The sequence below is a fragment of the Protobothrops mucrosquamatus genome, unplaced genomic scaffold (assembly GCF_001527695.2).
Source record: "Protobothrops mucrosquamatus isolate PMUCROS unplaced genomic scaffold, P.Mucros_1.0 scaffold301, whole genome shotgun sequence".
NCBI classification, from domain to species: domain Eukaryota; kingdom Metazoa; phylum Chordata; class Lepidosauria; order Squamata; family Viperidae; genus Protobothrops; species Protobothrops mucrosquamatus.
Window position 1 is genome coordinate 1,230,802 of NW_015386644.1, and position 10,500 is coordinate 1,241,301.

The window sequence follows — 10,500 nt, forward strand, 5'->3', positions numbered from 1 at the left end:
AAGGCTATTTCTCTGAAAACAAAATGCATTTCCATTCCTTACAACCAGAAAGCAGCCTGAAGCAAATCTGGCCTTTGAGCTCCATCTAGAGGAAGATGTAAATTAAAATTTATATTGGCATGACACCTTTTTCAAAGTGATTCTTAAAAGTTCTATAAAACATCGCGCAACGTCACGTGACGTCGCAAGTTTGACATGTCTGATATAGATGATGTATAGCAGACATGTCAAACACAAGGCCCGGGGGCTGGATGCGGCCCGCGGTTTCATGTGGCCCACAAAGCCATCCTGGAAACAGTGAGGGAATGGCCCCCTCTGCCTTGGCCCTGGCCCAGGCTAGCCGGGAGCCAATGTACAATTTTATGGTGGCCATCTATGCTGAAATGCATTCAGTCTTAGCTCCACAAGGCTGTCTGGAAACAGCGAGGAACCAGGAGAACCTTGAGCAGCAGACTTGAGGAAGTGGGTGCCACAGGTGCTCAAGGGCCAGGCTGGGCATTTGACCTCTGCTGCCCAGGGCTCCGGGCAGCCCGCACCACCATCCAGCCTCCCCCCCCGCATGGCCTGAGAGGAACAGTGAGGCTCCTCCAATGGACAGTGCCTTGGCACTTGCCCTGGTCCCACCCCCTTCTTCCAGAAACCCTCAGATCTGTCCCACTCCTGCCCAGGCCCCCACAGGCACCCTTGATGCGAACAATGTAGAGCTGGCCACGCCCACCCAGTAGGCCACACCCACTCCATCCACACCCACCCAGTAGGCGAGACCCACCTTGGCCACACCCACCCGGTCCCCTGAGGGCAACCGCAATGCTGATGCGGCCCTCAATGAAATTGAGTTTGACACCCGTGATGTATAGCAATACATGAACCTATTTTTTTTAAGTTAATTCATACCAAAAAATTGTCCTTCCTTCCTTTCCTATATAAACCAAGTTTTTATATACACTAACTGGTCCTGCATTCCACTCGGTTATGTTACCTTACAGATTTCTAAACCCTGAAGAGGATTTAGTGGTGGCAGAAGAACAAAAGGTTATTAAAAACATTCCACCCCAAGAAGGAGGATGTGCAATATGCTCTAGGCCAGGAGTCCCCAGCCCCCAGGTCGTGGACCAGCACCAGTCTGCGGTGCACCAGAAACCAGGCCACGCAAACAAATGAAGCCCCATCTGTGCACGAGTGAGATGCAGGCAGCAAGTGATACTACGCACCCTCCATTCCGCTGAAAAACCTCTTTCCACAGAACTGGTCCCTGGAGTCCAAAAAGTTGGGGGCCACTGCTGCAGCCAAAACACATTATTCACTTCAGCACATGTACACACACAATAATTATATAAATTTTAATTATTAGCCATTAATATTGATTAATGTTTAGATCCTAAGCAAGAGGGATGGGAACATGATCTCTTTTGCCACTCACATACTTACAGTTAACATGGCAAACATGAGCTGGCACACGTTGAAAGCATGCCGCCAGTTGTGATACAGAACCATTCGGTAATTTTTCCTCACTGTCAAAAGCCACCTACACAGTGTCTGAAATGGGAAAGAAAAATTGCCTCAGGAACAAGAACAAGAACAAATGGGTCCTCCTTTGCCAACACAAAAGCAGCTGATTATCTCGGCAGAGCAGATGGTTACCTCATAGTCAATTCTAAATTTCTGAACTATTCCAAGCTCCATGAACATCCGGAGGGCTGCTGTTATCATGGTATCCATATCAAGGGAAAAATCATCAAAGTGGACGTTATCTATACCAAGTTCTGACACCAGAGGGATGTTTGCTGTCTAAAATCACACAGAGAGAAAGAAAAACTTATCAGGCACAATTCAGCAATTTTTCTACTCTCTTTTGTGTACTGAAACGTTCTCTAGATCATTTAGAGGATACATATAACTGGTATAACAGCTATAAGTTTCTGATGCAAATCTGGAAAAAAAAAATAAAATAGATTTTCTGTTTATGCTGAATTGAAGCTTCAGCCAACAAGTATTTCAACTGCATCAAGTTCCATTCATTTAAATTGCTTAACTTTTTGTTGTTGTTGCAATACTATTTCAGTGTTAATACAAATCCTATGGGAGGAGAAATGCAAATTCATGGCCTGGGAAAGAAAACTGGTGTGTATGATGCAAATAGATTCATTAAATAAAAACACGTGTGATATTCCTGATTTTGCTGGTTTCAGATCACTGCCCATACATCAAGGAAAGAAGATGCTTTTGATTGGCAGTTGGGAGGAGGAGGAGGCTTATACAAACCTTGGCATGGGAAACATGCATTCATATTTATCAATAAATGCACTTGTGTGAGCAGAGGTACAATGGAAGCACAGGAAGCAGACATCATAGAAATACCATCACATACTGTAATTGGGCTGCCTTAATAGCAGCTTTGGGGGAATAGGGATTGGATAATAGATTTCTTGTTTTATATTATATATATTTGTTCCTGGCAAATACTCCCTCTTTAGAATTTACTTGAGCTATAGTAAAAAGAGATATTCAGAAATGAATGTAAGTTTCAAAGACCCATATGGGATACCCACTGCACGCCCAAACAACTAGACAAGGACAGTTTTCCCCCCATGCCAACACTGTGCTAAACAACTAATTCCCACAACAGTGTCTTATGCCCTGGGATGTTAAACCACGAGGTAGGGCTGTATTACTATTATCCTTCTCATTTTTCTATTACTTATTCCTTCATCATCTTATCACTATAACTTTGTTGTTTGTATCTTATGATTTATGATGATTGTATTTTATTATCATGATCACGATTTATCACTTGTTACTTGTATGTACACTGAGAGTTTATGCACCGGAAACAAATTCCTTGTGTGTCCAATCATACTTAGCCAATAAAGAATTCTATTCTATTCTATTCTGTTCTGTTCTGTTTTGTTCTGTTCTACTCTACTCTCTTTTTTATTCCCATTTCTATTATCTACTAAAAACATAGCTTTAACTTAAATCATAGTCAAGAATACATTGAATTGGGTACATTGCACAAGGTTGGGGTTTTTGTATTCTACAATCAAAATTCCCTGTAGTCATGTTCATTAAAACCACTTGGTAAGAAAATGAGAGGTGTCTCCTAAATGCAAATATTTGTACAATAATTACTGTAAACATTTCCATTTTTGAGTTTGATAGGAATGAACATTATAGAAGTATACTGCAAGCTAATATTTTATTTTGCTTATCATAATTCATCTATCATATTTAAACACACCCACACCCACAAATCATGGATTAAAGCTGGAAGCAGCAGATAGATAGATAGATAGATAGACAGACAGACAGACAGACAGACACACACACACACATATATATATGTGTATATATATATATGTATATATATATATGTATGTGTGTGTGTGTGTATATACATACATATACATATACATATATATATATGTCTTAAAAACAATGTTAAAAACTGACAGTTGATTCCTGGGAGTGTTCATGATAAAAGCTTATAAATATAAATGAGCACCAGGAAAACAAAACCCTTTAAAATTTTTAAAAAGGTTTTAATAAATAAATAATGACCCAAGCTTTCCGGCCGTAGAAGTCCCTAGGCACAGTCAGTTACCCTCCCGTGAGGAATATAATATCGGCGGAAACGTGGGCCAGGTATCCACGACAGCGCTACAAGGTGGCCGGTTAGTGGCGAGGTTAAGGTAAGAGTAAAGTTACTCAACTAGATGGACCTGGAACGGACGAAGTGTACTAGCAAGGTGTGGGTAAGAGACAAAGAAACCTATTGATTATTTAACACGCACACCTCAGTCTTCCCCCTTTTTCTTTTTCTTCCCTCTCATACCACAGACCCCCACCCCTTCTCTCTCTCTCTCCATCGGGGTTTGGTATTTCTGTAGAGCAGCTGCGCGCGAGCGGGTAATCGGCCCTACAAAGGGACATTGTTGTGCTTTTACTTCTCTTTCCCTAATCTCCTCCTCCTCCCCACCGTCCACCTCCCCCATCCCATCCGGTGGCCGCTGTACTCTACCTACCTGGTCTTTCTTCCCCCCCTCTTGTCCAGACATCCTATCTACCCTCTCTATCTCTCCCCTCTCCTCAATCCACACTCCTCCGTCTGCTCGCCGGGTGGTCGATCCCAGCTCACTCTCCTCCCCCTTGCCCCCAGGGTAAGTATCCAGGCCTTTACATACAATGTCCACATTTGCAGTTAAAACAAAAACTTCTTTGACGGATCCTCCATCAACCTATTTGATATTTCCCTGAATAAAATTGCATGAAATTGTCTGCATGGTAAATCCAGAAATTATAATCCAAGCACTGCTAGCTATCTTTGGCAATGACTAGCGATGCTTGTTGAACATTTTTGAGGTGGAAAAAAAAAGCTGTGAATATAAGTAAATCAGACAATTTCCTGTATATGCATATGCCCTTTCTACTATTCATACAGTATAGAGAAGAGTTTTCCCAGTCCCTTGTTTTATACAAGTTGCTAAACAGTGAAAAGATTACAATAAACTAAAATCAGAAGCATGAATTTTCCTGACGCTGCAGATGAGAAAAGCTATAAGGCTATCTCAGCTGGAAAAATAATAATATATAGCAAATTGATCATAAAGATCAATGAGCAACACAAGTCAAAATTGGTATTTATGTTTTTTTCACTCTATATTTAAACAGAAGTCCAGTAATAATAAACAAAGAAAGCACTAAATTAAAAGCCGAGAGATAACATTTTTATAAAGTAACTGTTTGCTTATGACAGTAAGTCATAAAAATGCCAGAATTATGTAGGGCAATTGAAAGTTATTTAAATAATAGAGAAATATTATCTGTGTGCCTCAGCTGTTGTCATTCTCTCAGCTTTGAACAGCAGAATAAGATGAAAACCATAGCTTTTTAATAATACAATTATAATATATATTCTATAATATTATAATAACTGAGTTATCATAAAAGATAGCTGAATATATTATTAAAATGCTTGCTTATAGCCACTGCTAATCTGAAATTCCAGCTCTTAAATATTATAGATTAGCAAAATGATTGCTGGGAGAACAAGGCAGGCACTGTATATCCTGAAGGTCCCTGAGTGAGCCATAGAATTTCTTCCTCTTCAGAGAACTTCCTGTTCAGAGATACCATCCAGTAATAATAATTCACAGCCTAGACCAGGGGTAGGCAACCTTGGCTCTTTTATGACTCATGGACTTCAATTCCCAGAATTCCTGAGCCAATTCCTGGGAATTGAAGTCCATGAGTCATAAAAGAGCCAAGGTTGCCTACCCCTGGCCTAGACCTAAGGAACCAAGTTTAAAGCCCTTAACAGCATATGATTCACTCAACAACTACAGCGATTCACTTAACAACTATGGCAAAAACAGTCATAAAATTGGTGTGTGACTCAGTTAATTGCCTTGCTTACCAACAGAATAGAAATTCTGGTGTCAGTTATGGTTGAAAGTTGAGGATTACCTGTACAAAGTTCTTATTTTTATATTAAAAACGTTTATATAAAGACCCCATTTTAACATTAGAATATTGTGTTGGTAATGCTAGATTTTAGATATATTTTGAATCTAATAGGTTTTGCTCTTATTAATAAAACAGTCTTAAGTCTTGTTGGTGTATAATGGTTTATAACCAAAATGAAGATTTGAGTCACTGAAATACCATTCCCCATTAATCTTTCAGCTATTAATAAACAAAATACTTAAAAAGTAGGAGCCCTCCAGAGAAACCTCTTCTCCAAAGAAAGCATTCCAAGCACATCAGCATAAGCAAAGCTGACAGCAAATATGGCTTTGTATGTGTACATTTATGGCTGTTGTATGTATATTATTTACGCTGAACGTCAAGCTGCAAAACACAACTGTGTCCACTACATCAGTTTTGTAATGCCTGACATGGGTAGAATAAGGAAATAACCTGGAGGGCAGACCTGATTCAAACATACTAATCTGGCTTAATGTTGTCTGTGAACTTGCCTCAGTAACTTCTGCAACTGCCTGCTTTTTTTTTTTTTTAAATCATACGTGAAATGGACTCTTCCCCACACCGCAGAACTATTTTCATTAGTGGCAGCCCTTCAATTATTTATGCTGTTTTTTAGTTGCTCAAGTAATATTATGATTTTGAAAGGAGAAATACAATTTTGAATAAATAAGCGAGAACCGGTTTGGTGTACTGGTTAAGTCACAAGGTTAGAAACCAGGAAACCGTGAGGTTTAGTCCCATCTTAGGCACAAAGCCAATGGATGATCTTGGGCCAGACACTCGCTCTCAACCCAAGGAAACAGGCAAGAAAAATCCACTTCTGAAATCTGGCCAAGAAAAGTGCAAAAACTTGTCTAGGCAGTCATCAGGAGTCAACAATGACTCAAAGGCACAAAAATCAATCAATCAATCAATCAGCCATCATGAGAAAACAAGACAAGTGATAAAGATAAAATCCTCTTTAATAAGGTTTCCTTCATATTCATTTTATACACACAGCTGTAGAGAGAGGAGGCAAGGAGGAAGAGTAAATTACGCACAAAGCAAGATATGACAAGGACTGAACTATGATTGCACAGACAAAATGTGTAAGAGTACATTTTTTTAAAAAAGGCAACCCAGACTGTATGATAAATATGTGTCTTTTCATATTATAACTCATGTTAGATTTTCTATTGTTATAATGGATATTCAGCATTTTATACAAAATTATTTTATTATTTAATTTTTATTAATATAGCTAAAGAAAGAAAGAGGGAGAGAGAAAAAAAGAAAGAAAGAAAGAAAGAAAGGAAGGAAGGAAGGAAGGAAGGAAGGATCTCCCATTCTATACAAATGACTTTATTGCATTTGTTGTAACAACTGGCATCATCTGGAAACAGGAATAGTCTACAACACTGCAAGAAATAAACAGCCAATAGGCTTCTCTTTCTGCAGTAAGCAATAATGGCTGCAATTATGGAGAACAAGCAGGGACATCTCCAGGTTTAGCATACTCTTCTTCTTTTTTTCCTCCATAGGAAAAGTGCTTGTTCTTGTAATGAAAAATGTCTTTCTTCTCCCTCCTTTCCTTTCTTAACCCACTGTGTGATTCCAGTGTTGGCAGTCATCAAAGACCTCAGCACTACAACTCTGGTATCCAGTGCTTTTTTTGTTTAAAAAAAAAAAAAAGGTGCTGGAACTCACACATGTCATACAACCCGCCTTGCCTACCCTACAAAAAAGGTGCCGGAACTCTGTTCTGGGCGTTCTATGACAAAAAATGCCCTGCTGGTATCTATCTCAGGAATAAGTGAGGCAGACCAAAAAAACTACATGTATTTGACATACCTCAATTAATACAGCTCTCCTACCACCACAGATATGCAGATGATATTACTGATCTTCGCAGCTCCTTAGCTGCTATTTTTGTTCTTTTTGCGTGTTTAAAAAATAGCAGTGCACATGAACCAGGCGATATACACACCCTCACACCAAGAAAGCCCAAGTACACCTTTTAAAATCTTACCACAAACGTCTGAGATTTGAAAAACCAGCTTCTCCTTCCTGCTGAGAGAGATAGGAGGCAGAAAGGGGAACAGGAACAAATATTCTTAAAGTCACGCTATTGCCTATAGGGCATTAGATGAATTCTAGCACACCATAACCTTTTCCCCAAGTTGCATTAATCCTGGTGTTATATGACACACTGCTCAACTATAATTCAGACTACATAGAGGATGCTAGATTGCAGAAGGCAAAATTGGCTCAATAATACTATATTACAGTAATAAAATCACTGGTTTTTACATATGGAGGTCATTATCTTGTTCAACTTCGTTCTGTGCAGGCCATTGCAAACATAAATATAAAAATATAATTAAACGCCATTAAAAAGCAAAGCAAAAACTATGAAAATGGCAGCAAATAATTAATACCACTCCCCAAAAATGTAAAAAAAAAATATCTGCCTATTAAAAAAAGCAAAGGACCTGCCAGTAGCATAATCCCAGGTAACATCATTTATTCAACCACATGATTTTTATTCCAGATAACTGTAGTTTTTAATTGTACCGATAGAGTTTTTGTAGCTCGGCGTTAAAATGCAGGGTCCTTGATGCTCTCTGAGCTTAGTTGTTTTCTTGCAGACACTTCATTATCAAACAAGGTAATATCATCAGTACACTGATGATGTTACTTGGTTTGGTCATGAAACATCTGCAAAAAAGCATGGGTATACTTACCTATTCACATGACTATGTATTATCTTACCAAATATGCATCAACAACTTTCAATATTTTGTAGATCAAACATAAATAAAATCTAAATGTTATTACTAATTAACCCACCCAAGTAATGCTATGGAATGGATTAAAAAAAAACATTTTTTTCAGAAAAGTTCCTGACCTCCTTTTTGCTCAAAGGAACTCATAAGCTGTAAACCTCTTAGTACTAAGTTCCAGTTTATTCTGCCACTAAGAACTGATAAACAAAGCAGATCTCCATTGCTTGCCTATAATAATGGTCAACATATAACTAATTATGCTGTATTTTTCCCCTGATTTATTTACTACTCCTAACAATATTGTATGGATAGTTAGCTGAATTCTATATTTTATTATTTCTCTATTATGTTTTATAACAATATTCACGCCAATTTTGTATGAATTTACAAATATCCTTCTCTATATACCAGATATATTAAGATATATTGTTATCATTTTCACACGAATAATGTATCATAGATGATAGCATATGCTATACTTATGCAGTATTTTATTTTTTTCCTGAAGCACTATGCACTAAAATATTTGTGTATATTTATAAGTATGTAAATATATTTACATATTTTAATATTTATGCCTGTCCAAATTAAATTTCTTCCCCAATTTTTAACAATATCATTCTGTGCATTATGTATGATAAGAGAATTCTTCTCCCTTACTCCCAATAAGGTTAATTCTCTATTAATATTTGTACTTCCAATGCTTTCAGAGAGGTCTGGCAGGCCAAAAAAGTAAAGATGGTGGCTGTAGCCATAAAATCAAAGGTTCACACATCCTTTGGCATTTGTTAAATGCATCATGTATATGCATCATGCATATAAAAAAGGGGCAGAACTTTGAATAGGGTCAACATCTTGACTTTTTGAGACCCTTCCATGGGCCCTGGATACCTTGTATCTTTTAAGTTTCAAAGACTGATACTAGAATAGATGCTTCCAGTGCGGTCAAAACCACCCTCTGGACTTTATTACAAATCTTTCCCACTGTCCTCATGATGACAAATAATTTCACCAAAATCTGGTCACTTAATTCCCTATACAGGTATCCTCACCATCACAGCCAACCTTTCCCTCTGCCTGGCTTCTAGTCATACAGACTGCCTAATTATATTGCCTCAGATTGAGGGGCTGAGTTTACCTCCAGGTTCTGGAAGACTCTGTTCAGACTTCTTGGAAATCCAAATCCATTTGCCCATCAAATATCACCCAGAAGCAGATAAGTAGGCAGAATGCACCAATGAAATAATGTAACAGTATTTCTGTTGTTACCCCAGCTCCGAGCAGGACAACTGGGCCCAACTCCTACTTCTTGTTGAGCTAGCCTACAACTTCTTCCACCCAATGACCCCAATTTTTCACCAACCATAGCTACCTCCCTGTTTCTTCCCTATACCCAGCTTTTTCTCTTTCCTCCTCACTATCAATTTTATATTATCAGTGCTGCAGGCTACCCGTGCTTGAATCTTGACTTCTCAACAAGCCTGCATGCAGATATATGCACCATGCCTGCATCCTGTCTTCCTTGTATTCCAATATTTATCCTTTACTGCTGAAGCCAATTTAACCAATGGTAAATTATCTTGTTTCTTTTGCTTACAGAACTTAGTCATGACTAAACAAGGATTTTGTTGCTTAATAAAACCTATGATGAATTGCAAATAACTTCTTAACAAGGCAAAAGAAAGTAACTGGGTTCATAAATGCATTAGAATGTATATATTTTTTATTCTAATATCTTTGAAAGGCTAAGCTCTGTGTATTGCTAGGCATCTGTGTTTTTCCAGACTTTCTGTAAAGACTATAAGCTTCAGGTCCACCAGGAAGTTAATAGGGAAAAAGTACATCTATGTATGTTTACTCATACCTTGACTAGCTAAATATGTGCATAAGGCCAATTTGAAAAAGTATGTAAACATTTAGATGGAGAGAGAAGAAATACAACTATTTTTTTCAGACAGAAATTAGGTTATATTTTTTGCTAAAATGGCAAGAGAAATCTCTTATCATGATTTTAACTTTTCCTGTACTTTTTTTAGGGGGGCAACTTATCAATGGAACGAGCTGCCCCCAGAGATCCGGGTGATTCCGGATCTCCCCTCCTTCCGCCGCGCCCTCAAGACTTGGTTGTTTCAGCGGGCAGGACTGGCCTAGGGGTATTTTAAATTGGTTTTAACTAAATTTTAGTAGAAGCGGCCTATTTAAATATTTATTTTTAATTATTCTCTTAAATTTTATATTTTGTATTTGTATC

The 10,500-nt window shown here is 38.2% G+C and overlaps 1 protein-coding gene across 1 annotated transcript in view; it reads right to left on the reverse strand.

The window, feature by feature from the left end:
• PDE11A (phosphodiesterase 11A) overlaps window positions 1–10,500 on the reverse strand; it is a 100,466-nt gene that overhangs the window by 53,062 nt on the left and 36,904 nt on the right. The window contains exons 9-10 of the mRNA XM_015814979.1: window positions 1,642–1,788; window positions 1,429–1,536 (exon numbers count right to left, since the gene is read on the reverse strand). Of these exons, the coding sequence (XP_015670465.1) occupies window positions 1,429–1,536; window positions 1,642–1,788 (255 nt within the window). The remainder of the gene's footprint in view (window positions 1–1,428; window positions 1,537–1,641; window positions 1,789–10,500) is intronic.